This window comes from Rasamsonia emersonii (assembly GCF_000968595.1).
Source record: "Rasamsonia emersonii CBS 393.64 chromosome Unknown ctg1118621759966, whole genome shotgun sequence".
NCBI classification, from domain to species: domain Eukaryota; kingdom Fungi; phylum Ascomycota; class Eurotiomycetes; order Eurotiales; family Trichocomaceae; genus Rasamsonia; species Rasamsonia emersonii.
The window spans coordinates 1,254-28,029 of NW_013563321.1; the positions used below are offsets into that span (position 1 = coordinate 1,254).

The window sequence follows — 26,776 nt, forward strand, 5'->3', positions numbered from 1 at the left end:
TGCGTAGGATCGCCATTATGCTGATCATCTTTGAAGCTATTGGAATTTCAGGTCCCTAGAGAACCTAAAAAACTCACTCATCGACCGCGCACCTCCAAAGAAGTTGTGGATATTGATTCAGTTGATGATGTTTCAGCTGCGCAGCACCGTAACGAAAAGCCCAAGTCGCAGAGAAAGAAAGTGAAGACAATTACAGCTCATGCAACGGCACGATATATCCCGGTTCTTGAAGAAGAAGATAGAACGCTTCTACGGTATTTTGAAAGAAACGAGGAACAAACCACAGAGGAGGCAAGCAAAGCTCCTAAACGAAAGGCCCCAGCCAAAAAGCGCAGCAATGGCGTTGTGAAATCTAAAGCCCCAAAGCGCATAATACTGTCTCCAGAGGCGGCGACGAGGTCATTGGCAGACCAAGAGATCCTATTCGGCACCTGCAGTCAGCTGGAAGGAAACGATTCCCCAACGTTTGTGAAGGAGACGCAGAAAGCTCTACTTGCTTCGGAAAGTTTTATGTCCACAGAGAGTAGCAATCTGTCTGGCCAGACCGCTGTATCGACAACAAGCAAGGTTTTACGGTTCACAAGCTCAAGGGGGCTATGGTCTGTAGCTGCGAGAGACTCGGACGGATTCGTGGTCCAGCCAGAAATCTTGGACATGGTAGATTCCCCAGACGTCTCCAGTGCCCGACAGACTATTTCTCAAGCCAATCCTGACAGAGTAGATGGCCCGCAAGAAACGAAAGATGACTCGCTTGAGATTGCTACCAACTCCAATGTGCAATCCAAGCCCGCCTCAATACGTCAGCAAAACCAAGAACAACTCGTGTCAGAAAGAGAATCATCTGTACCTCTCGAGCTAGCCAAGCCGGTTAATCATCGCGAGGCAACGGTAGCTGTCAAAGAACCGTCTGTTCCACCACCGGAAATGCCAAGATACAGTGGCTTCACGGACGCCGAGCTCAGAAAGCAAATAGCCTCTTACGGATTCAAACCTGTCAAGGGCCGCAATAAGATGATTGCCTTGCTCGAGAAATGCTGGAAGAGTATGCATCCAACTGTGGAGAAGGTGCAAGAGGAAGAAAGTCGCGAATCATACTCGCATGGGTTAGAGCAGACGGAGAAGGCCAAAACCAAATCTGGTGATTCTACGAAATCTGCAGACCAAGCCACTGTTACAGTCGGATCTCAAACGAGGGCTTCCTCACGCCAAGCAAATAAAGGAGAGCAGCAGCAGTCCGACAAACCTATATCACGTGGGCGATCTAAGAAGGCACAAACCGCATCTTCAGGACGTTCGAAAGGGAAGAAAAAGAAAGGAGCCTCAGAAACTGAAAACTTAAAAGGGACGACAACAGCCCCTCCTTCAGCGGCAATCGTTGTGGAAGAAATCGAAGATTCAGAAGAGGAGGTAATTCCGTCTCCGACCCGAATACAGCAGCAACAACAAAGCCGGTATTTTTCTTCGAATGCAAATGCTCGTCATCGATCTACTACTACCCCGGCATTACCACCTCTCCCACTATCATCGAGCCCTAGCCCTAGTCCTGGCAACACTCCGAAGAGATCTACTACCACTTCGACAACGACGATCCACAATACCAATCATAATGATGATGATCATGGTGACGATAACCAACTCCCCAACTTATTCACCCAGATCACGGAAGCGATCCGAGCGCAGCCGCGGATGCCATCCGGTGGTCCGGGCCAGAAACGCCGACCAACCTGGCACGAGAAGATCCTACTGTACGACCCCATCGTGGTCGAGGATCTCGCGACGTGGCTGAACACGGAAGGCCTGGGATTGATCGGGGAGGATCGGGAAGTCAGTGCGGGCTTGGTGCGGGAGTGGTGTGAGAGTAAGGGGATATGTTGTTGTCATAGGAATAAATAGATATATATACTATCATATAAACAAGAAGAACAGGATTGACCAGGTTGATTTATTTATTGTTCGAACAGTATCTACGAAAGTCCGATTTTTTTTGTAATATAACCCAGATATGAATTGTCAATTGTCAATTGTCAATGTCAACTTCAATATCAGAGTCTAACTAACTATTAACTAACCCTTCAATACAATGACAATTTATCTCACACTCGGGGAAAAAAGAAGAAAACTCGAACTGTTCTCTAGAAATCTTGAATCAACCAGACCATTAATGCAACCAACCTGATAACCTGCTTTGACTCGAACATGACAAAAATAAAAGGAAAGAAAGAAAGGAAGGAAATAATCACGAAGATCCAAAAAACGCCGTAACACCTACTTAAACATCTGCTGAGATGAAAAAAGAACTTCTTAGCAAAAAAAGAAAGAAAGAAAGAAAGACAGAAAGAAAGAAAGAAAGAAAGAAAGAAAGAAAGAAAGAAAGAAAGAAAGAAAGAAAGAAAGAAAGTCAAAAAAGGCCACCATGACATAACTGAATAATCGAGCGAAAGGGTAAAAAAAAAGTGGAAAAGTCGAAAAAAGGTTGTCAGATTTCAGGATTGGTAGGTATGGACCAGGACCCTAATAGTAAGGTATGTAGGACCTAGTCTGCATCGTACAAGTTACCTGTATCTCCATTGTCGTTGTTGTTCTGGAAGGCGTCTGAGTGCAAGATGTCCTCTACGTTCAACTCAGGCTCTTCTTTGGTCATCTGCTCATCTTGCTGTTCCTGTTGAGGGAGCTCTTTCTGGTGCGGGAGCTGTGGATCCTGTTGCGCTTGTTGTGGCTCTGGATGTAGTTTTGGCTCCTGCTGTTGCTGTTGCTGTTCCTGGAGTTGGGGCTGTTGGTGCAGCTGTATTTCTTGCTGTACCTGTCGCTGGATCTGTCGCAGGTGCTGGTGCAGTTGCTCTGGCTCTTGCCCTGGCTGTTGTTGTAGCTGCACCGATGGCGGCTCCTGTTGGACCTGTTGTTGTTGTGTCTGTTGCTGTGCCCGTTGCGCGCGCTGGATCAGTCGTTGATACAGAAACTGCAGTCGTTCTTGGAGCTCTAGTTGTCGCTGGTACTGCACTGCTCGCTGGAACTGTTGCTCCTCCTCCTGTCCCCCTGGCTGTATCTGGGATTGTTGCTGGGGCTGAGGCTGTGGCTGTGGCTGCTGAGGATAATATTGTTGTTGCTGTTGTTGTATAGCAAAGGGCGATGGGTCCTGAGAACTTGTATGGACCCATCCCGCATGCAGCGACTGAACCAGTGGCGCAAATTGTTGTTGTTGAACTTGTTGCTGAACTTGTTGCTGCTGCGCTGGTAGGGTAAATTGCGGGTGTTGTTGAACTTGCTGTTGCTGCGCAGGCCCCGTCTGCTGCAACAACGCTTGCGGTTGTATCTGCTGTGACTGCGATGACTGCGGCCACCGGCCATCCCTCCTCATCTGCTCGAGTTCTGTACGTGTGTAGCCACGAGCCGCCTCGCCCCTCCACGTACGTGATCGTGTCACCTCCTGCCAAGTCATCGGCCGTGTCCGACGCTGAGGTTGAGGCTGAAGCTGAGGCTGAAGAGCATTCGGAGTAGGGGCTGGAGGGACGGTAGATGTCGCTTGCGTCGACCTAGTAGCATTATTGTTATCGTCAAGCCTTTGGCGTTTAAGAGCTCGCTCAGTGTCGTCGTCATCGCCAGTAAATGATGGGAGTCCTGTGATACAACAAAGGTTAGACGTCAAACATTCAATCAGGATCAGGAATTAGAAAGATGCGACTCACCTCTTCTTGTCCCGAAGCGAGGATAAGGAATCATTTGCGCCTGTGACAGCGGCGGATGACTCTGCGGTTGGTAATGCTGACCAGTTGATGATCCAGAAGGTAGTAACTGCCCAGTAAGTTGCGGATTGTCTGTCTGTTCGGCAGGTTCAAGACCAGATGTCGGCTCGGTGGGAAGAGTAAAAGCAGTGTTGCCGTAGCTGGTAACCGGATTCTGATAAGAGGGCGTCTGATATGAGGTTTGCTGGCGCAGCTGACGGTTCTCTTCCCTGAGCCTGTTATTCTCTTCCACAATCGTCGCCAGTCTCCGCCTCGTCTCCTCCAGTCTCATCATCGTCCGTTGTAGTACCGACTCTGTTTCCTCCAGCTGACCTCTGCGGAGAGGCCTATCGGTGAAAGGATCGAAGTAAATGCAGTCGAGGTTGTTCGTCAGGCATCGGTGGCATTTCGGGATATTTTGATCGCAGGTGCTCTTCGCTTTCTAGAAGGTTAAAAAAGATTAGCAGAAAGATCTCCATGATTATGGTTCGAAGTAGCAAACAAGGGAAACTCAATATGCATGGGGCAAGAAGCTCGACTGTGGACAAACTTTTGATGAAGATGAGTCGGTAGATTGAATCTCCGTTTCAGACCCTGATGCTCCATCTTCAGACTGCAACGATAGCTTTTCAATCCGCGGTAACTCGTCACCCATGATCGTCGAGACTCGAGTGGATGTGTAGTGATATGTCGTGATGTGTTCAGGATTCAGAGACTGTCAGTATCTGCAAAACAGGCAATGGACAAGAAATAGCCCGAGCCAAACTGCTCCGATGTCCACGATTTGTCACACTTCTGCGTGAAGAAAGTTCCGGATCGTCATCATGGTGGATGAAGTATGACATCTGCGGAGACAAAAGAGCAGAGACCATTTCATACTTCTCCATGTACCTGGCGTGCTGATATTGAGAGTGTCTGCAAACAAAGGTCTTCCTGATCCAGGCACACAGCTGGAATGGTGTCATCCAGCAGCAAAAGAGTGGCATAACACATGGATTAATGAATGATGTGACAGCCTAGAAAGAAACTGGGGATAAAGCACGGGGTAAAAGGGATGATACAAATGGAAACATCAAAGGGACAGAACTTACCCTACAGGGGTTGCACGCTCGTTTAGTGCGATCCTTTTTCTTCACCGTCTGTTGAGTTTCTTCTCCAGTGTTCGCAGGTTTTGCCTTCGGCGGTCGTCCACGTCTCTTCTTTGTATCTGTCTGCGAATTTCCCGGGGCTTCTCCCTGCGCGTTCTCGGCAGCTTCTTCCTCCCTCAGTCGATCTAACGTGGCCTTCTTCTGCTCCTTCGCAGCCTGTTTCTCGGCTGCCTTCTGCTCGGCCTTCTGCAGACGTTCCCTTAGCTTCTGGACTTCATCCTCGGCCCTGTCATAAGCGTTGTCTGCGTCTCGCGTTTCTCTTTCAGCCTTGGCAATAGCCTTGGCCTTTTCTTCTTCTGCCTTCTCAGCTTCAGTCTTTGTCTCCCTTTTAGCGCGAGTTGCCTGCCTACCACCTCTTCCCCTGCCTCCACGCGCATTTCCACTCTCCTGAGCGGCTGCCTCGTCAGTTCCTGCAGTAACCGCAGCGCTCGCTGTTGGTGCCTCCAGAGGCGGTGCAGATGCGGAGGGCTGGTTAGTAGAAGCCGGTGCCAATTCTGTCAAGATATGCGATTCAGGATACTGTGCTTGTGCATATGAAGGCCCAGTTTGAGTCTGACGATCGTCAGCTTGAGCGGGTTGCGAATCCGCGGGATAGTTACCTGGTGGAGCAGGAGGCTGTGTGTTTTTGTCTGAAAAAAACTCGAAGGCTTCTTCAGTAACTTCCTCAAGATGAAATTCGTCGTCACGAAACCATTCCTGAGGGAAATCGTCAGCGTTTCCTGGATTCGACTCCATTCCTGAAGGATCTCGGAAGCAATATCAATTGAACACTAGGGACCTCACGATAAGCGGGTATCCGACAAGGAAAACAGGGAAAAGTGTGGATGTATAAATTGCTGAAGAATTTCTTGTGTCTCGTGGGCAAAGTTATATCGGCTCGAGTGATTCAACAAGGGAATGCCCGTCCTCTTATACCCATACTTTGGCGGACGCTCCTTTCCCAGTGTCATGGCTATTTACTCAATTCAAGCAAGAATATTAGGGCACTGAGACAAAGCACGGCGATCGGAGGAGAGAAGACATTGTCTTTGTGCGGTAAGACCCAAGAAAGAACATGGCAAGCTTCCTTGCCATTGTCGAGGTGCCTGTTAAGACAAATACCACAAAGGCGTTGTTCGTAGATGACAGGCGAAGACCTTTGTAGCAAATGCCAAAGAGCCTTTGATGCCCTGTGACGAAAGAAATGCACCGCACCTAAGCTTTTCTGACAAAGAAAGAGGAGAGGGAACAAAACCTTCTGCAGTTTGATCTGAAAGATCTTTGGCATTTTGCCGACAATGAATGGTACCACCGGACTAGTATACTAGTATAAATATTGTTTCCCATTAATACTGAAAGAGACAAGTTCTTCGTACACTGATAGGCGACGCCCTTTTGTGAAGAGTAAAGTAACAATAGACACCATCTGCATAACAATCAACCGGCAGGACATATATAGGTGAACGATAATCTCTTTATATCTGCATACAATGGAACCTGATACTGTCTCGAGCTGCGAGAAAGATAAGATCAATTTTCCAAAGAACATATGCAAAAATGATACCTCTAAGGTGACGGACAACCCTACCCATGACTTCAGAAGTCAACCAGATGTTTTGTGCTACCTGAGAGAGAAAAAATGAAAAAAAAAAAAACATGCAGTGCTTCCAGAAAAGGAAGAGACCTCGTCACTTTTCTGCCGTCTCCAGTACTCCCTTGCGCCTTCACTGGCCAAGCAAAACCTTCTGAGAGAGATGTCCGAATAGAATTGAACCCGTTTCACTTCGACTACACCAGACAAAAAAAAATGGAGGAAGAAGGGGGATGAATATCCAAAAAAAAAAGAATGCAAAGAAGAAAGGAGCCAAAAAATCTCATCATCGTCATACATCATCGACTTGCAACTAGGACGTTAGGAGCAAACCAGTAACAAAATACCGGATATGTGAACTGTACAGACCACCAAAATCAACGAAGATTATAGAAACATTTGTCCAAAATGGAAGAAACTTGCATCATATGAGGCGTTGCCCGTGTTGAGATACTGCGAAATGTAGATCATGACGGGATAAGATGCAAGGACGAGCCAGGAGTTCATGACGCGATACTAGAACCACGAGGTAGCGCTCAGCGCCCAAGTTTGCCGTTTTCTGCGATAGTCTTAAAGCGGATCCTGTCCTTGTATCGCATATGTCCACCGTATTCGAGCCATGGCGTGAGATTCTTGCATTGGCTGACATCGAAAAACTCCAGTTGATGACAACCTTCTGCCACAGCTTCGACACCGACACCGGTTACACGGACGCAACCACGCACTGATAATTGTTTCAGCCCGAGGAGATGGAGGCCGATGCTTCTTAACGACGGATCTGAAATGGCGGAGCCACAGAACGACATATTGAGATGCGTTAACTGAGAGCACTGAAGGGCGAGAACTTCAGTCGCCGTGTCTGAAAGTGCGCAACAGAATGACTAGATGACAGCAATTAGACTCTTAGTCCAGATGGTACCAAGGATGAATGCAGTAAAGAATGAGTGGCTTACCAGGTCCAGTTCCTGCAGTTGTTTCGCAGCATTGGTCAGATAGACAATAGCATTATCAGTTAGGTAAGTGCAATCGGCCAGGCAGAGTTTCCGCAGTCTGGTGAACTGGGCATTTCCCCAGTACTGGAATCCTTGGTCGGTGATCGTCGTGCACCGCGTCAAGTCGACCTGTTCAATTCGAGGAGCGGCATGAGAAGCGATATGATGCATGGAACGATCGGTGACATGTTTACAGTATGACAAGGTCAACCGTTTCAGCTGTGGACATCCATACACGGCGCCAGCCGGCGTCTGCATTGTAGGTTTGATGGCCCCTTTGGCCTGTGCAAGCGAGTTATGCTGTGCAAATGTCGATGCTGGCACGACCCAACCAACCAACCGAGCCAGAAGGGTGTCGCTCACTTTCCTGCAATTGCTCAAGTCCACTTCTTGTAGACCGGTGGCTGTGCTGGCCATCTCGAGGATGGCCGACGCAGTCACGTCCCAGACGCTTTTCATCTTCCACGCCTTGACGTTGCGGCCGCATGTCTTCGCCAATGCGGTGAAGCCCTCATCCGTGAGGTGGAAACAATTGCTAATGTCGATGTAACGGGGCCGGTCCTGGACAAAAGGGCAGATGATATTCGTGATGACATCATCGGTGATCTTGCGGTTGTAACGGCTGAGATCGAGGTGGTGAACGAGATCGGGCGATTTGGTGAGGAGATCAGACCAGTGAACGGACACGGCCCGCAGGCGGAGAAGATGGTGGAGTTCTAGATATTGAAAGATCCGGACAAGGACATTGTCAGGCAGGATTCCACGATTATCAGGTTTTTTCCCGAGCAGTAAACCTGTCCGGGAATTCGACGTCGTCGCGCTCTCTGGAAACACGGTTCGAAAGGTGATGCTTGAACGGGGTTCGAGAAGGGTGGTCTGACGGTGATCGTCTCCCCCGGAAGCCTCCTCAGAGGGAACCACACCTACCGAACTGCGGCGGGACTTGAGCCGAACGTTGTCTAAACCGACATTCAGAAAGGGGTCCGGATCTGAGGGAAACACTGGGGGCTCGGCCATCCCATTGGTTTTGTGAGAGGGATCCAACTCCGTTTCCGTGAGCGTCACCATGGGCATCGACTTTCGTCGCGAGTTGGTAATTTTGAGCTTGTCGTCGATACTCAAATGGCTGATGGGAGATGTTGGGGGGTCCTTTGCATCAGTCATGAGCACGTCGCCGTCAGTTGCCGATTCGAGTCGGCTCTTCGCCGTCCTTTCGATCTGCTTGCGAATATCTTCTGGGCATTTCTCCCAGAATTCCACAAGCACCTCACCACTAAGCATGAGGCATTCCACCGCGGTGACAGAGCGAACCGTTGCGGTCCGCCGAGGGGTGAGAGAGAGGCTCACGATCTCGCCGAAGTACTGGCCCTGCACCAGGCGAGCCTTGACTTCCACACCGCGTCCGCCTTGATCATCGGAACCCTTGCGAGGGTATCCCGTGTCCGGATTTTCGTTCAGGACCTCCACCTCGCCTCGCACAATGAAGTAGATCTCACGGCCCAGTGTGTCTTGCCGAATGATCTCGGTGAAGGGCGGATAAGACATGGGCTGAACATTCAGTCCTAGAAAATGAAGGAGATCCGGAGGAAGACCAGAGAAGAGGGGCAATTCCTTCAGCAACAGTCGGACGTTGACCATGCCATTCGCCAACGCGCTCGACGGCGTGACATCGGTGACGCCTGGACTGGGGGATTTGCGCTTCTTGTGGACGTTGATCGACTTCAGGTCGTTTTCTTCTTCGGGAGACAAATCTCCGGAGGCGCTGTCACGCACTCTTTTCGAACCTCTCCGTTGCGGCGCCGCTGACTTGGAGGCCGCATCCTGGCGTTCTTTCTTCTTCTTCTCGAGGATCATCAATCGCTCCTGGGCCTCATCCCGAATGGCGCGCTCGACCTCGGGGAACCGTGGCAGAATCTTTCTGAAATCTTCCTTGGTTAGGACAACGAGTAAGCAACGGGTGCGGGCAATGATGGTCGCGGTCCGGGGTCGGTCCATCAAGACCCCAATCTCCCCAAAGAAGGCGCCCGGCTTGAGCTCTGCGTGAATGCTCTCCCCGTCACGGGACGTGACCGCCACGGCCCCCCGGACCAGCCAGTACATGGCCTTGGCCTCATCGCCCTCTGTTACAATATAGTCGTTGGGAGAGTGTAGCTGCGGACGAAGATGCAGCCCAACTTCGAGGAGGAAGGATTCAGGAGTGGATTGGAAAAGAGGAAAGGAACGGATTCGATCAATCAGGTCCAGGGGCATGCCCTGGATCTGCGACGAGGCCAACGGAGAAGGGCGCGCTGGGCGATTGGGGTTCGTGGCAGAATTGAAGGAGTGTATCACAGAGATGGCCTCGGAAATGGGAGCGGCCGCCTTGGTGGACGCTCCACTGCTGGATCGGCGTTGGCGCCGCATGGCTGTTGGATTTATGCGATTGGTCTTGATTCTTCTTCCAATGGCTACCTGAAGCGACGATTGTGTACATCAGAGAAGACACATGGTGCTATAAGGAAGGCCGATGGATCAACGACGACAGCGGAAAGAGCATTGGGTGTCGCAAGACCTCGATCTGAACTCCCACGGTCGACGCTTAGCGGATTGAAATTCTGGATTTGTCAGACAGATGCTGGTTGACTCATCGACGCGTATACTCTCGTCTGGTATATTTGAGGAGACTGACAGCAGCAGGAGAAGGGTCAGTTTGCATGGCCAGGTGCTCACCGCAGGTGGGGGGAGATCAATGTTCAAGATAGAGCGGGAGATCCACTTACAGATCGCTGGTAGCTTCCGCCAGACAGCGCGACGCAGACAGCATCAACGCCACGGCAAAGATGCGATCAGATTGTAAAAGCGAAGCCGCAGAGCAGCAATATGTTTGTTCGACAGAGTTCAGAAAAGGCCGACAGTCGCACGAGACGGAGGAGGCTAGGCGAGTACAGCACGTGCTGCGGTTGCGAGTTAGGTCTGTGCCTGGAGAGCCGGAAGTGGGGAAAGCAGGCGAGCAGGCGAAACACCGGTGCGGGCACTGCGGATGTCGGAGCGGGGAGGAAGCCAAACTGGCAGATCAATTGAACGGAGTCAAAGGACAATCCAAAGCAGAGCAGGGACGGTCCGGCGTCCCTAGTGACTTGGCGGAGGGGAGTCTTCAGTAGCTGATTGAATCGAGTGACGAAAGAACAACCACCTGCAAGGGGGGTGGCGATGGATGTTGGAGTTGGGGGTCAGGAATAATTGCTAGCAATTTGAGCTCGACAATCAGCTAGGCTCGAGGAAGCAGCGAGAGAAGGCCAACGAGGGGAACAGGCCGACTGGATTGGCTTGGAGCCTTGGCTAGAGACAAGCTCGACATCGCTTGCAGGTTCATTATTCTTGCAGACGGAATAAATCACGATGGCGGCCAGCCAGTGAGAGCGGGCGGTGGGAGTGTGGAACAACAGCCGACACGAGATGGCCAGTGAGATGCTGGCGGGGTCCACCCGGTAAGCATAGCTATTTTATTCATCCAGCCTGCACGCTCGCGTCAACCGCCAATTCTCGGACCCAGGATGGAGCCTCCTTACAGGGTGCTCCAAATGTCTGTACCTAATAATACCTGTACTTCGAAACTGCCGTGGATTGCGTGAGCGTCCAGACAGGCAGGTCTATGCCTTCCCATCAGAGGTTGTACTGTCCTTAGATCCTAATTCGGCAGGAGCGGCTGCGGGGCAGGAACGGTGCAGGGACCACCCATCGCACCTGCCCTCCATCCCGAATACCTCGTATCGCGCCTTCCCTCTGTGTTCGATTCCAACTCATCCATTAATCAGCAGATCAGGCTGACTCTTACGAACCGAATGGGAAAACAAAAGCTATATGACCCTATCAGTCCTGCGTACAGGACGGCCTTATTTTATCGTTCAGTCAAGAACAATCAGGCTGCACATAAAGGACAGTACATGTACCAATCTGCAAGGGAGCAAGCAACGACGTAGGAAGTACCTAGTACATAACCTATTGGCCAGATCCCTTTTTGCGACAGGTCCGACAGAAGTGCAACGATAGAACCTATCCTCTGCCATCATCGCCATCACCCAACCTCGTGGCTAATTTCGATGCCAGATGCCTAATAAGACACGTGCCGCTGCCGATGCAACTAATCCTGCATAACTCGGCGTTGCCTGAAGTGTATGTGGCTCCAGCAGATCGAATCCCAAGTCTGGAGCGGCGGCAACACCGTCTTCTTCTAGAATGATTCCAGAAGACCCAGAAAGACGGGGATCTCGTCAGATTTGCATAAGATGAAACAGCTAGTCGATCTTTTTGCCGATTCCCCTGGTCTCCTTTGCTCCTTCCGGGAGTCTCGAGGTGGGTCTTTTGACCTTGCACGGTTGCGTTGTGAGCTCTCGTTTGGTCGTTCGTGGGGGCCTGGAAGAGCAACGGGTTACTGATTTTGTGCTGGCGATTCGATGACTCAGGCTCCGAGTCTATTGTGGTGGCTGCAGTGTCCGTGTGCATCTCTATTTTTAACTTCTACCAACTAGTATTCTCCGTAACCCGTCTTGAATGACATGTGCCGATAACGCTGCTTGTCGGCGAACCCTATTCTGTACTAAACTCCATCTGCGGAAAGGAAAATGGGGGCCATGATATAATAATAATTAGTCAGTGTAGTCAAGCAACAGATGATATCCGCGATGGAGGAGTTCGTTGCTAGGTTCCTGAGGAAGAGCCTCAGAAACTCACCCTTGCAATCCATTGGGCGTATTATCCCAGCTACTTAGGTAGGTAAGATCGTTATGACCAACAAACTCTGGGACATTCGGATCGAGCGCCCCCAGGTCATTCCAAAACTGGCCCCCACAAGGTGTGACAGTGCACATTAAAGATGTTCTTTCTTAGGTAATGTACATTTAGGATCCGACGCGAATCATCGGAAAAAAAAAGGTTAAGGAATACTCGAGAATGTAGGGTATGAGCCCTTGATTTGACTGGTGGATCTATCGGGAACGGACATGGACACGGTGATTAATGAGGAGGCAGTATAGATCTATTACAACCTCTATGCAAGATCAGGTCTGAAGGTCATCTGCAATGCAACATGTGGGCACTCAAGGTTCATGTAACAACAATGGCAAGCTGATCACCGACTGAACAGAAAAGAGAACAACTCTAGCACATGGCCAACGCAATAATTATATCATTTCTTCAGTATAATACACGGCTCAAGTCTCCAACAAAAATCAACATGGCATGGTATATTTATTTACAGTGATTCTCGCAAAATGTTGTACTAGTGACGTGTACAACATGTAGCATGGCCTAGCCTGCAGACTCGACGGTCTCGAAACGTGGAATGAGTTGAGATGCTTATGCCCCCAAGGCAATTGTGAGAAACGTCAATTAGAAAATAGTTTATTCCAATCGAGGCTCTTGTTGCAAACATAATGTGCTCTTTTGAGGAGCCCAGCGAATTCGGAAATTTCGCCATGGATGCCAATGGAACTGACTCAGGTCTCTCTGTTTGAGATCGCAGTCCTTGCGAAAGTATGCTGTAAATGCATAGCGGTCGTAAAGATTAGAAACCCCGTAAACTGCAATCTGTGCCCTTCCCTGACTGCTGAAAGAGGACAAGCTGTCTGCAGGCTATGTTCGGGGACATAGTGACAAGCCAACCGAACTTTCGAGGAGTAGGCATTGGAGCACAGGGAGTTCACTGACTTGCTCAGACACGGCCCACTGAGCTCCCACGGGAACGGAGCAAGAGTGCACCTCGTGTAGAACATATCCCACTGGAATATGGGCGGAGTGGAGTGACGGAAAGTCAACCCTTGACATGCTTCACCAGATCCAGATCCACCCCAGACTTATACGTGCCAACGAGGTCAGGACCTGGTGTTGCAGGAATCAAGAAACTTTCTGGTCATCAGTGAATAATCCTGACCAATCCCAGTCTTTATACTGCACCGATCTGAGCGCTCTTTTAGGATCCGACGGAGAACCTCTATCTGACCAGCGATGAAGCCAACCGCACATTCAGAGGTTTCCGCCATCGTCCTTGTTCGCAGATCGCCGGTTGCCCAATATAAAGTCGACATATGCGGGACGGTTCCCTTTCAGGGACTCCAGCGCATCTTGCATCAAGCCATACGCGAGACTCAATTTCAGTCCTAACTTGGTCGCACGGGCGGCGGTGTAGATGTCGTGGCGAGCTACAAGAGAACAAATTAGCTGTTGACGAAGGATTCAAAACCACATGGAGCAGCATACCAAGCAAGCTATAAATTCCTGAGAAAGACAAGCCAGCTATGACAGTGGATAGAAAATCCCTCCGGTCATTGCGAGCACAATCCACCGTCTCCTCGAACAGGCAGAAAGCCATCGCTCCGGCCCCCAGCTTGAACCCCATTTTCATGCCTTCTTGAACGCCTCCAACGATCGCCTTGTAGTTCTTCGTCTTGTGGTACTGGAACCACCCCGTCGATGTGGTGGGAAACCGATGGGCATTCTCGGCGCGGAACTGGTACGCTGCCTTTTTGGCACCGTAAGAGGAGCCAATGGCCATGCCAACGGAGAAAGCAGCAAACATCGTGTACGGAAGACGGTCTTTTATCTCCATCCCGAGCCGTGGAGGCGTGTCGGATTCGAACAGTTTATACCAATGCAAGATTTTGAGCAACACCTGCGGCTCTTCAGGTCGGCCGCGCTCAGTTTGATTCTCCTCCATCTCGTAAGGGGGGACTGTCTGTAGAAATCAGAGATCGCTTCCAGTGAAAATATTTCCAAATTGAAAATTTCAAGTCACTCCGATCTGCTGTTCTTAACCAGAGAGCTTGCTGCCATTCCACTGTTTGTTGAGGTGGTGCGCGGTTAAGGACCGTCTCCGCCGGAGACTGTCAGCTAAAATTCTCCGATTGCCGACTACGCCTGGTCCGAGCTGCCGCAAAACCTACGAGCTGTTATCCCCGGTCACACGTCCCAACATGGTGAGTCCACAGTCAAGAATAACCGTATATGACATGAAATCTGATTTCTGCAAAAGTACAAACCAGATCCTTTGAGTTGGACCTTGCGGTTCAAAAAGCACAAGACCACAGTCCTGCTCATGGTACCGGCCCATGAATCGATCGCATCGACCAAGGAGATGCTTCTGCATGCTCTCAAGAGCCGTGGTATTACAGAGATAAATGGCGATCCCGTCCCGGACGATCCGTCGGAGATCGAGTTCGGCGTTCCTATCGATCGAAACGAGCTCGAAAAAGGCTGGACCCGACTCGATGTCGAACTTGCCAACGGAGAAAAGACCTCTGGTCGGGTCAAGAACGGGACGAAAGCTAGCCTGCAGTCCGCAGATATTAGAAACGGACAACCTATCGCCTTCCGGTTCCGCAAGGCGAGTGACGAGAACCAGGATAAAGACGACTTGGAGTTGGAACTTGAAGACCCGGGTTGGGACGTAGTGGTCCCGACTCTCGATAATGAAGAGCCAGAATGATGTCATCTACGAATTCTACGTAATTTGGTGATGCTTTGGGTTAATTTGGATGGTTTTACGGATACCTTGGCGTTTGATTGGCGTCTCAAATGGGAGCGAAGTTATGTTAACTATGAACTATGTGTTGCGCTGGGTTTCGCGATCATCAACACAACCTACAAGTGGTACACTTTCAACCTTCATAAACCTAAGTCTATGAATTGAACTCTTTTCAGTTGCAGAAATGCCCACCTGCTGGAGTGTAAGCCTCGACGAAGGCAATGAAGATTCTGAATGAAGTACCGACGTAGTTGAATTGACCCTTTAGAAGTGACATTCTAACTACAGACTCCGATACAGCAGTCATATTTATCGCGGAAGAGCAGTGGCAGAATTTCAAATGCTTCTAGAAACTCCTGTAAAATAGTCGACTACGGAGTATGTTTCTAGAGGTTTTCCATGCAGCCAGCCGGCGTAGTCATATAGAAGTGCCTTTAAGCCAAAAGTGCGTGGCGTTTGGCAAGTAGGAAGGTTCCGGCCGCTGGCAATAGCCGCAATACCAGGGAATGAGACGGCAGATGCTACCGAACACGCACCTCCGCCCTGACAGCGGCTGTTGCTCGGAGCAACGGGCGGCAGAATCAACACTGAACCATCAACAGCTCAACCCCTTTCGATGACGCTTAATCAAGCACTTTTCCGGGGTCAAGACAGATCCACATTAACATTCCTCTAACTTAGAGCTACATCTGCATTCTATCTCTTTCCCATTGATTATATCTATCACTCACGGGAGGGCCGAAGCACCTGGTGGCAGGCCAATACTGGTAGTTGCAGGCAGTTGCGTTTGTTTATTCCATATCTTTAGAGGCCCAGCGGCCTTGGGGCTCAGCAACACAAGCCACACAATATGGCTGCCGAAAGCGGCTCGTCATCGATCTCGGTGACGGTCAGGGTGCGGCCTTTCACAATCCGAGAGGCTGCACAGCTTGCAAAGAACGACGATACCCCGTTGTTCCTCGGCGATGGCTCGCTCGCTGGCGTTCCCAGCACCCCCAAGCTTTCGCAAAAGGGCATCAGACCAGTCATCAAGGTCATTGACGACAAATGCTTGTGAGTCTTCATATTGCCGCGAGGTCCTTGACATAACCACTAACGTCTCTTCAAGAGTCTTTGACCCGCCGGAGGATAACCCTGTCCAGAAGTTCTCTCGAAGCGTTGTTCCCAACGGTAAACGCGTCAAGGACCAGACGTTCTGTTTCGATCGTATCTTCGACGAAAACACAACACAAGCAGAGGTGTACGAGGCCACGACCAGAAGCCTGCTCGAAAGCGTGCTGGATGGATACAATGCCACAGTCTTTGCGTATGGCGCGACAGGTTGCGGAAAGACGCACACCATTACCGGGACTGCACAGCAACCTGGAATCATCTTCCTGACAATGCAAGACCTCTTTGAGAAGATAGAAGAGAGAAAAGAGGAAAAAATAACGGAAGTTTCGCTCTCCTACCTCGAGATTTACAACGAGACCATTCGTGACTTGCTTGTTCCTGGCAAAGGAAACTTATCACTGCGCGAAGATGCAAACCAAACGGTCTCGGTGGCTGGGCTATCAAGCCATCATCCAAAGAATGTGCAGGAAGTCATGGACATGATTATGCGGGGCAACGAGTGTCGCACAATGTCTCCCACCGAAGCCAACGCAACTTCCTCTCGGTCCCATGCTGTTCTGCAAATTAACGTGGCCCAGAAGGACCGCAACGCGGACGTTAATGAGCCCATGACTATGGCCACATTGAGCATCATCGATCTTGCAGGGAGCGAGCGAGCAAGCGCGACGAAAAACCGAGGAGAGAGACTCCAGGAGGGAGCAAATATCAACAAGTCTTTGTTGGCCTTAGGAAGTTGCATCAACGCCCTTTGTGATCCGCGCAAACGAAACCATGTCCCCTACCGAAACTCCAAGCTCACTCGGCTTCTCAAATTTTCTCTTGGTGGTAACTGTAAAACAGTCATGATTGTCTGCGTCAGTCCGTCAAGCCAGCACTTCGATGAGACTCAGAACACATTACGCTACGCGAATCGAGCGAAGAACATCCAGACGAAGGTTACGAGAAATGTGTATAATGTGAACCGCCACGTCAAGGACTACCTGGTGAAGATTGACGAGCAAATGGCCTTGATCAATGAGCTCAAGGCGCAACAAAAGGAGTATGAATCGATTGCCTTTGCCAAATTCCGAAAGCAGAATGAAAAGAAAGAAGCTGTTGTGCGGGAGAGCGTGGCTCGCATCCGGAATGCTTATGAGCACTCTGCCCCAGAGAGACAGGAGAAGATCAACAGCATGCTGAAGCTGCGACAGGTCAGTCGCCGGATTGGCATTTTGTCTTCATGGATTGCTGCATTCGACACCGTCTGTGACTCTTGCGAGAGTGAGACGCCCATGCAAAACCTCCAGGCCATCCGGAAGACAGCGCAGGGAATTCTCCTAGAATTGGAGAACACTCGACACCATTACAACCAGCGCATCGCAAAGAACAACTGGGACCGAGCTATCAATACCGCTCTCGACCATGGTATCCAGCAGCTTCGGGAATTCGATACAAGTGATAACACCGATATTGCAAATCTTACTCGAGAAGCCGAGCTGTTGAAAGCAAATGCGGAACGAGAGGCACTTTCCGCTGTTGCCGAGCACGATAAGGCAGGCGACGTGGCCACGGTGCAAATGCTCCTTCAGGCCCACTTCGAGACTGTGTCTGCAATTGAGAATATAATGCAGCTTACCGAGGAGGAAGCCATCGAAACCGGAAAGAAAATCTTGACCAAGTTACTCAATTCTTGCTCCACTGCCGCATCCAGTGTTGTTAAGCCCGACGGAAACTTTCCTTCAGTGGAAGTGCCTTCCCTGCCCAAGTCCGGAACTCCCATGCGCCGAAGGAAATCCAGTCTCGCTGGTGGCGCTTCGAAGATTCTGAATCCGCCTGTTATAATAGCACCTAACGCATCGGCGTCCCCCTTGAAGAGCTCTCCACGACGCAGAAAGCTAGGAATGGCGAAGAAGGGCGTCAGCTTCACTCCTAAGAAAACACAGACCAAGACAACCAAGAGGGCCGTCAGATGGAAAGATGATGAGCAGGACGGTTCTCTGGCCGAATTCGAGAAGACCCCTAAGAAGGCCGAGTCAAGTCCGGAGAGCTCATCCGGCGAGCCGCCTCTTCCACGAGTGTCCCCTGTGCCACGAGGAATTCCTGTTTACACAAAGAATGTCAACAGGTCTCCTGGGTCTTCTTCCTCTTCCCCAATTCCACCACCGCCCGAGCCGACACTGAGTATACACAGCAAGAGCAGCCGATTTCAGACCGGGTTCCTAGCCAAGAAGTCCAGCGGATCTCCTGTGCCAGCGACACTGACAAACGTTTCCTCCTCCGATAACGAGCACTCCCCGCTTCGCGATATTAACAAAAACAACTTTCTCAATCGGCCTTCGCTTGATCGTCCGTCCCGCATCGCCGTCCGAACGTCCAGCGGCAGTTACGGCAGCAGCCCCGCCTCAGATGGCGAGAAGAGCTGGAAGGCAGACAAGGAGGAGGCGATCAAGATCAGTGCAGCGATGAGGCGCATTTCAGGAGGTCAGTTTGGAAACGCTACTTCAGGAGTGCCCGTGAGTCGGACACATCGTCGGAGAAGCCCTACGGCCACTACTTTGAGCAGTTCACCTAACGAGAACACCATGTTTACGGCGTCGCAGGCAAGGAGGATGGTAAAGAGCGAAAAGGAGCATGATCTGAAGCCCAGTGTTCTCGGTCCTCGTGCGGTTTCGATATCCAAGAACTCGCGGCGGATCTCAGTGGGGGATATTCGACCTCGCGAAGTCAGCCTCACCAGTCGGGATGCGGTGAGACTCAGCGCCATCGCAGCATCGGGAGCCGAATCGCGTTTCAGTCTAGGACCTGCGGTTAGGGGAGGGTTGAGATAGTATAGTGCGGCACACAGGTTTCTTTGCTTTCTGACGACAGCGGCGTTTGGGATGGCGTTTTTTTGGGATGTATACCGGGCATTTTGTGTCCTGCAGCTATGCGGTTTTCCTTTACTTCTAATTGCTCGGATCATCCGGGCCTTGCGCTTTTCTTCTTCAGACGACGGTGTTCTGAAGCTCGTGTACTTTTTTTTCTCTGTACAAGTAATATACTTCCCTTGGTGTGTTTCCTTAGTGTATGACGATAATGGACGATCCCTTCTTCTTTCTCCACGGCTGTCGTGTAGCTTGTTCTTGACTAAGTTGGTTAGTTACCAAAGAAGTTGTACGCATCCCTGAAGCTGTTGATTATTAGCCCGAATGGCTATCATCGTCCGAGTAAGTATTCCAAAGAAATCGTGGCAGGTGAGCAATAAAATGATTCTAAAGACACAGCAATTAAAACGGGTTCCAGGCCTGTCAGAATGTTTATTTGTCATCCCGCCATGACGCCACTGCGGTCTAATTGAGCTCCACCGTTCACTTAACTACCTAATTCTAGAATAAAAAAAGTTCCAACAGTTATTGAAAGAACACATCTCCAGTACCAATACTTTGACGGAGATAAATTAATCTGTACTCCAGTGAAGGAATTGCCTTTTCAGCTGCCGTTCTCGTCCCAGGTTGTCTAAATATTATTTCCAGCTCTGGTAGGACACGGCCCTTCCCCGCAGCAAGCAGGTCGCGCGACTTTTCGCGATTGGTCTAACGGTTCCGGTGACAAAAACAGCCATTTCTTTTCTATCCATTCCTTCCTCCTTTTTCTTTGTGTTACTTCTTTGTAGGTACTAGTACTATTGTTACTCAATGGCCTTTGTCCTGCCGACATTGTTCTCACGCTTCTTCCGCCCTTTCGCCGCTAGCTCGTCTCTGGGTTTGACATCATCCGAAGCCGCCGCTCGCACCATCACCACCATGCCGGACAACGCGCAGAAGGCCACCCTCGCGGCGGGCTGCTTCTGGGGCGTGGAACATCTGTTTCGCAAGCACTTTGGCAACGGCAAGGGACTGCTGGATGCCAAGGTTGGTTATTGCGGCGGGACTACGCAGTCGCCGACATATCGGATTGTGTGCTCGGGGACGACAGGACGTAAGTGCATTACATAGCCGATTTTTCTTTCTTCCATATAGTGTCTGACATCTTGTCCTACCTGTCTAGATGCTGAGTCCCTTCAAATCACCTTCGATCCGTCGCTAGTCAGCTACCGGCAACTGCTCGAGTTCTTCTACCGCATGCACGACCCCACAACCGCGAACCGGCAGGGACCTGACGTCGGGACGCAATACCGCAGCGCCATCTTTACGCACAATGAAGAGCAGGAGAAAATCGCCAAGGAGGTGACCGAGAAAGTGGGCAAGGAGTGGTACAAGGGCCAGCCGATTACGACGCAGATCGTGCCGGCGGGACAGTGGTGGGACGCGGAGGAGTACCACCAGCTGTACCTGGAAAAGAACCCCGATGGATACGAGTGTCCTTCTCAGTACGAGTCCTTGGTCTTTGCTTAATTTTGCTGGAAGCAGCTGACTGACGATGATACAGCTTTGTGAGGAACTTCCCTCCGCTGTCGGAATGACTAAAAGGGTGACGGATATGAGATGTGAGAGGTAATATAGTGAGAAATGAGACTCTTAATTTACGGCGAAAAGAATCGATAACGACCTAGTTTTAATTGTAGCAACATATATGCACTGTACATACGCACTGGGGAAACGTTCTTTCCCATATTAACCAATTCGTCTTTCTACCTAATGAGCCAGTTGTTCCCAGATATCCGACCAGGAATCTTCTCTCTAGTAGTAGAATCAGCCAGAATTCCGCCCTCCTTTGTTGTTTTACGTGTCGTCTGACATCTTTGCTCTTGATACTATGCCCAGCCGTCTGACAGCTTTTGACCCTGAGAATTCTCTCGCTTGGAGATCCTGTGCAACAACAAGCCGTGTGCAACATTGCCCGATGCGACATTCTGGAGAGTCCCAACTGAGTCCGGGATGGGGGTGACTTTGACTGTCCCATTCCGAATCGGCGTGGAGGTGATTGCTAACAGCACGGGGAAGGAGCATACCCGAGGGAAGGCAGTGGGCGATCCTATTTGTCACGACTCAACCCTAACCGGCAGCTGCAATCTACACACAAGGTTCCTGCCCGATTCGGCATGTTGGAAACACGCCCGCCTGTTGACTAACTCGAAGAAGGTGCCCCTACACGCAGGACTTCTCCCGTCTCTATCTCTTCCACTGCTAATCCTTTCTTTCCCTTCTTTGTCTTTGTTCTCTCTGTCCTACTCCTGCTAGACTGACAAGGCGACTCTGGAAACCGCAGTTCACCCACTCGTCTCCCTCTGTTTCCATGTGGGAGCTGCTTATGGTCACATATCCACCGAGACGGATCCGCCACATCTGCCCCCTCAGCTGGGACCTGCGTCTTTAGCTGTCCTACAGATGCTCTTCGGCCAGATATTGCTTCGACAGTGACAGAGTATTTACTGCAACCTTTTCTCCGCAATGGACGGCTCCACAAATCCCCCTCGCTACCTTTGGCCTGATTGCCTGCGCTACTGCCATCCGTTTCCATCGTTGCCTTGTTTTGCTGGTTTTCTTTCTTTGGTCCCAGGCAAGGGACTCGGACGATTTCAGGGGTGCGATTGAGTCCTCAAAGCGAAGATAGAGCTGCTCCATTTTCGTGGCAGTGTCAGGGTCTTGATGCTGAAACACATGGAGACTCTATTGTTCTTTGGCGACCAGACGGTGGACAAGCTGCCGGCCATCCAGAAACTGGTGGCTTATTCCCGGACCTCGCGGTTAATCCGGCAGTCTTGCGCGAGGCCTGCGATGCCGTCCAGCTAGAGATCGTCCAGCTGCTCCCCAATGAGCGTGCCAATATCGGCGACTTCGACCATCTCCTCCGGTTGGCCGAGGATAATGCGCGATCGAATGAACACAACGAAGTGATTGCCACGGTGCTGATGAACATCGCTCGATTAGGAGAGCTGATTCTGTGCGTGCGCCACCGGGTGAGAAATTGATCGACTAACAAATCCTGCTGCTAGATATGCCGAGGAAGACCCCCTGATCCTCGGATCCCACGGCAATCCCATCCATGTGCTGGGCTTCTGCACAGGCGAGATTCCCGCGGCCATCGCGGCAGGAGCCCGAGATACTAGTGACCTGCTCAAGTTGGGCGTCGAAGCCGTCCATATCATCTTCCGCCTGGCCCGCGAGCTGAGCCGGCGGTCGTTGCTGGTTGACCGCACCCATGGGAACTGGGCGACGACACTCGTGGATATCACCCCGGAGCGGGTACAGTCGATCCTGGACGATTTCCATCAGAGTCAGGTAGGGCAACTTCTCCTTTCTTTGTTGTCCTTACTGACGTGTGTTCAGGGAATCCCAACAGTGCGCCATGTCTGCATTGGATTCGTCGCGGAAGAATGGCTGACGTTGTTTGGCCCTCCGACGACGCTGCAGCGTCTCTTCTCCTGGTCCACTGAACTGGCAGATATCGCACGGATTCAGACGGACGTTGGCGGTGCCGTTCACATGGCCACCATGCCTGATGTCGACGTGGACGCCATTCTGGGCTCGTCGCCACTGCTGGACCAACCCGTCGTGCCCGAGGTGACCATCGTGTCGCCGTACAGCTGCCAACCCCGGGCGGCGGCGACGCTGCGGGCGTTGATCCGTGAGATCATCCCTGATGTGGCCCAGAAGACGCTGCATCTGAGCAGAGCAATAGACGCGACCATCCAGCATTTGGGCGCCCGGCCAACGCGTCTTGTCGTGGCGGGCTACACCAACCATTTACCATATCTGCAGAAGGTGCTGCAGGACAAGGGCATTGAGTTCACCGTACCACCGCATCGCCGGCCCGATTCCTCATCGTCGAACCAGGGCCGGGAGGGATCCGATCTTATCGCCGTCGTCGGCATGTCCGGTCGGTTTCCGGGAAGTGGCGACGTTAACGCCTACTGGGAAGGGCTGCTGGAGGGCAAACGATATGTCCAGGAGGTAATTATTCCTTCCATTTCGCTGTCTCTCTCACGGCTAACACTTTACAGATTCCGAAATCCCGATTTGACCTCGAAAAATGGTACGATGCCACCGGCCAGCAGAAGAACTCGACACTGGCCCGGACAGGGGCGTTCTTGGACCAGCCTGGGCGGTTTGACCACCGGCTGTTCAACATGTCACCGCGGGAAGCGCTGCAGACAGATGTGCAGCACCGTCTATTCCTAACGACGAGCTATGAAGCGCTGGAGATGGCCGGTTATGCCCCCGACGCGACGTTGTCCACCAGCCGCAACCGGATTGCCACTTACTTTGGCCAGGCGTCGGACGACTGGCGTGAACTGGTCACCACGCAGGGCTTGGATATCTACTACTTGCCTGGCAACTGCCGGGCCTTCGCCCCTGGGCGCCTCAACCATTATTTCAGATGGGGCGGCGGCTCGTACAGCGTCGATACCGCCTGTGCATCGAGCGTCACAACCGTTACTCTGGCCTGCTCCGCGCTGATCGCACGCGAGTGCGACATGGCCCTTGCCGGCGGTGGCTCGCTGCTCCTGTCACCAGCCCCTTTCTCGGGCCTGAGCCGGGGCGGCTTCTTGTCCTCGCATGGCGGCTGTCAGACATTCCATGACGATGCGGATGGCTACGTCCGCGGCGAGGGCGTTGGCGTCGTCGTGCTCAAGCGGCTGGAGGATGCCCAGGCCGACAACGATAACATCCTGGGCGTCATCAAGGGCTTTGGCCGCAACTACAGCAGTGACGCAACCTCCATCACCCATCCCTCGGCCACCGCCCAGCAGCAGCTCTATCGGACCGTGCTGCAGCGCAGCAGCACTGACCCGGCCAGTGTGGCCTACATCGAGATGCACGGCACCGGCACCCAGGCGGGCGATGCCACGGAGATGTCATCCGTTCTGTCGACCTTTGCGAAAAACCGAACTCCCGATAATCCCCTGGTCGTGGGTGCAGTCAAGGCCAACATCGGACACGGCGAAGCAGTACGTTGATTATTGCTGCCGGAAAATGACATGACTGATCCCCCAGAACAGGCCGCCGGCGTGTGTGCGCTCATCAAGGTGTTGATGATGCTGCAGACCCGCAGGATTCCCCCTCAGCCTGGCCTACCGTTCGCCATCAACCATCGCTTTCCAGACCTGGCCGCGAGAAATGTGCACATTGCCGGCCTGGACATGGTGTTGCGGCCCAGTCCGGTGGCCGATGGCAAGCTGCGCATCTTTCTCAACAGCTTTGATGCTTCGGTTCGAGTCCTCCTCTCCCCCTCCCCTTGTTTCTGACTTGCTGACTAGGCAATCGACCGCAGGGCGGTAATTCATGCCTGCTGCTCGAGGAAGCGCCCCCTAAGGCCGTCAAAGGACTGGATCCGCGCACCTACCATGTTGTTGTGTTCTCCGCGCGCACGAAAGCGTCCCTGGCAACCATCAAGGAGCGGTATTTACACTATTTACGCCGAAATCCAGCCACATCCCTGGCCGACCTGGCCTATACCACAGCCGCTCGCCGCATGCATGGCCCTCTTCGCTCCGCCATCGTGGCTGCCACTGTGGAAGATCTGATGAACCGTCTGGAAGCCGATCTCACTCGCCCCCAGGAGGCTCCTTCTCCCACCATCAGCGCTCCCCCAATCGTGTTCGTCTTCACCGGGCAGGGCTCGCAGTATGCGGGCATGGGTCACCAGCTCTGGCGGGACAGCCCCACGGTCCGCAACATCGTCGGGGGCTATCAGGCCGTGGCCACCGCGCTGGGCCTACCCCGGTTCATCGACCTGATTGCCCGAGACGACATCGACTTGGCAGCACAAAGCCCGGCCCAGGTGCAGCTGGCGGTGCTGGCCCTTCAGCTGGCACTGGCGCAGCTGTGGTCCGCATGGGGGTTACAGCCCACCATGGTACTCGGCCACAGCCTGGGCGAGTACGCTGCCCTCTGTGTGGCAGGCGTTCTCACCGTAAGCGATGCGCTCTATCTGGTGGGCATGCGGGCCACAATGATCACCAACGCCCTGACAGCTAACGAATACTCCATGCTGGCCGCCAGCCAGGACGTGGATGCCATGCGGGCTGTCCTGCGCGAAGGCGACTACCGTTCCTGTGAGATCGCCTGTCTCAACGCCCCCGAGATGATGGTCGTCAGCGGTCCCATCCGCGAGCTGGAGACGCTGCAGAGCCAGCTCCGCGCGGATGGCGGTCGGTGCACGCTGCTGTCGGTCCCCTTTGGCTTCCATTCCCAGCAGCTGGATCCCATCCTCGACCGGTACGAGACCGCAGCCCAGGGCGTCACCTTCTCCGCGCCGCGTATCCCGGTCGTCTCGACCTTGCTGGGCTCTCTCGTGCAAGATGAGGGTACCTTTTCTCCCGCGTATCTCCGCCGCCAGGCCCGTGAGCCCGTCGATTTCGTAGGCGCCTTGCGGACTGTGCAGCGGGCCATCCCCGCGGGCAACAACCCATTCTATCTCGAAATCGGACCGGATCCCGTCTGCCTGGGACTCATCCGCTCCACCCTTGGTAATGCCACCGATGCCCGCCGGCTGGCGTCCCTCCGCGCGGGTGAAGACAACTGGGCGACTCTGTCCGCAAGTCTCGGAGCCGCCTACGCTGCGGGCGTGGCCATTGACTGGCCGGTGTATCACGCCGACTTTCTCTCTGCGCTGTCGCTGCTGGACCTACCCACCTATGCCTTTGACGAGAAGGACTTCTGGGCTCCCTTTCCCGATCCGGATGAGCTCATGGCCGACGCTGGGTCAACCAAGCCCCAGAACACCATTGCAATCGCTCCCTCCATCGCCGGATATCCCACGACCACGCTCCAGCGCATCGTGCAGGAACAGGTCGAGCGGGACCGCGTATCCGTCACGTTCGAGTCCCTGGTCTCGGAGGCTCATCTGCTGTCTGCGATCCAGGGCCACGCAGTGGCTGAGGTGGAGATCTGTCCCAGCAGCATTTTGATAGACATGGCCCTGTCGGCCGCCCGGTATGCCTATCTCAAGCAGCACTCGCCAGTCCAGACCCTGCCCACGCTCAGTGTCCGCAACCCAGACCTCCACTTTGCCCTTGTGGCCGCGGAGACACACCGGCCGCAGACGGTCGAGGTAACAGTCGAATACACAGTTGCCGACAGCAGGGCACAGATTACGTACCATTGCTGCAAGCCACAGGTTCGTCAAGAGCTTGGCACCTGCCAAGTGACGTTTGAGACGACGTCCGCGGCCCAGCAGAACGAGTTCGCCCAGTTCCTGCTCCGGTCGCGTATCGACACTCTCAAGGCCGGCCAGGGCCACCGACTGCGCAAGCCCGTTGTCTACCGGCTGTTCGAGAATGTGGTGCGGTACAGTGAGCCTTACCGCGGCCTGGACGAGGTCTTCGTCGACACTGAGATGCGGGATGCCGTCGGGCGGGTCCAGCTGCCGATGCCGTCGCGCTCTGAGGGCCACTATCTCTACAACCCGTTTCTGCTGGATTCTGTCGCCCATCTGGCAGGCTTTCTGGTCAATTCTGGATTGAAATATCCAGCCGATGTTGCTTGTATTGCGACGGGTTTCGATGTGTGGCATTTCTTCAAGCCGCTGGAGGAAACTACCACGTATACGAGCTATGCACATCTGGAGGAGTCGCCCTCCAACAACACCCTGATCCGGGGCAATGTGTATATCTTGGATGGCGATAATATCGCCTCCGTAATTACCGGAGTTCATTTCCAAAAGATGACTAAGGCGGCCCTGTCGCGTGTCTTGCTGGGGGGATCCCCGACGGCCGAGACCACTTCGCGGCGGCGAGGTCAGCCTGCAGTCTCAGGAAGAGACTCGCCGGCGCAGGCCCTGGCGATTGGAAAGGGGATGACAAACCTACCCTCAGCAGCCAAGTCAGACTCTCG

General features: G+C 52.6%; 7 protein-coding genes across 7 annotated transcripts; 4 read left to right on the forward strand and 3 right to left on the reverse strand.

The window, feature by feature from the left end:
* Positions 1-654: 654 nt before the first annotated feature.
* T310_0861 (Structure-specific endonuclease subunit slx4) lies at positions 655-1,889 on the forward strand (the record flags this gene model as incomplete). The annotated part of the gene is made up of 2 exons (XM_013476258.1): positions 655-1,839; positions 1,884-1,889. 2 exons carry the CDS (start codon positions 655-657, stop codon positions 1,887-1,889), a joined length of 1,191 nt encoding a protein of 396 aa, XP_013331712.1.
* Positions 1,890-2,533: 644 nt separating this feature from the next.
* Positions 2,534-5,602, reverse strand: T310_0862 (uncharacterized protein; the record flags this gene model as incomplete). The annotated part of the gene is made up of 4 exons (XM_013476259.1): positions 2,534-3,366; positions 3,409-3,615; positions 3,684-4,161; positions 4,811-5,602. The coding sequence occupies 4 exons, from the start codon at positions 5,600-5,602 to the stop codon at positions 2,534-2,536; spliced, it is 2,310 nt and encodes a 769-aa protein (XP_013331713.1).
* A 1,716-nt stretch (positions 5,603-7,318) lies between these two features.
* T310_0863 (Cyclic nucleotide-binding domain protein) lies at positions 7,319-9,832 on the reverse strand (the record flags this gene model as incomplete). The annotated part of the gene is made up of 1 exon (XM_013476260.1): positions 7,319-9,832. The coding sequence occupies one exon, from the start codon at positions 9,830-9,832 to the stop codon at positions 7,319-7,321; it is 2,514 nt and encodes an 837-aa protein (XP_013331714.1).
* A 3,597-nt stretch (positions 9,833-13,429) lies between these two features.
* On the reverse strand, positions 13,430-13,982 carry T310_0864 (uncharacterized protein; the record flags this gene model as incomplete). Its single annotated transcript, XM_013476261.1, has 2 exons — positions 13,430-13,605; positions 13,664-13,982. The coding sequence occupies 2 exons, from the start codon at positions 13,980-13,982 to the stop codon at positions 13,430-13,432; spliced, it is 495 nt and encodes a 164-aa protein (XP_013331715.1).
* Positions 13,983-14,376: 394 nt separating this feature from the next.
* On the forward strand, positions 14,377-14,888 carry T310_0865 (uncharacterized protein; the record flags this gene model as incomplete). The annotated part of the gene is made up of 2 exons (XM_013476262.1): positions 14,377-14,379; positions 14,478-14,888. The coding sequence occupies 2 exons, from the start codon at positions 14,377-14,379 to the stop codon at positions 14,886-14,888; spliced, it is 414 nt and encodes a 137-aa protein (XP_013331716.1).
* An 889-nt stretch (positions 14,889-15,777) lies between these two features.
* Positions 15,778-18,635, forward strand: T310_0866 (Kinesin family protein; the record flags this gene model as incomplete). Its single annotated transcript, XM_013476263.1, has 3 exons — positions 15,778-15,980; positions 16,036-18,500; positions 18,583-18,635. The coding sequence occupies 3 exons, from the start codon at positions 15,778-15,780 to the stop codon at positions 18,633-18,635; spliced, it is 2,721 nt and encodes a 906-aa protein (XP_013331717.1).
* Positions 18,636-19,693: 1,058 nt separating this feature from the next.
* Positions 19,694-26,774, forward strand: T310_0867 (Polyketide synthase; the record flags this gene model as incomplete). Its single annotated transcript, XM_013476264.1, has 9 exons — positions 19,694-19,976; positions 20,046-20,380; positions 20,427-20,484; positions 21,629-21,881; positions 21,934-22,219; positions 22,268-22,891; positions 22,942-23,889; positions 23,941-24,150; positions 24,213-26,774. Coding segments are annotated over 9 exons (5,559 nt in total), but the record flags the coding sequence as incomplete, so codon positions are not given.
* Positions 26,775-26,776: the final 2 nt, after the last annotated feature.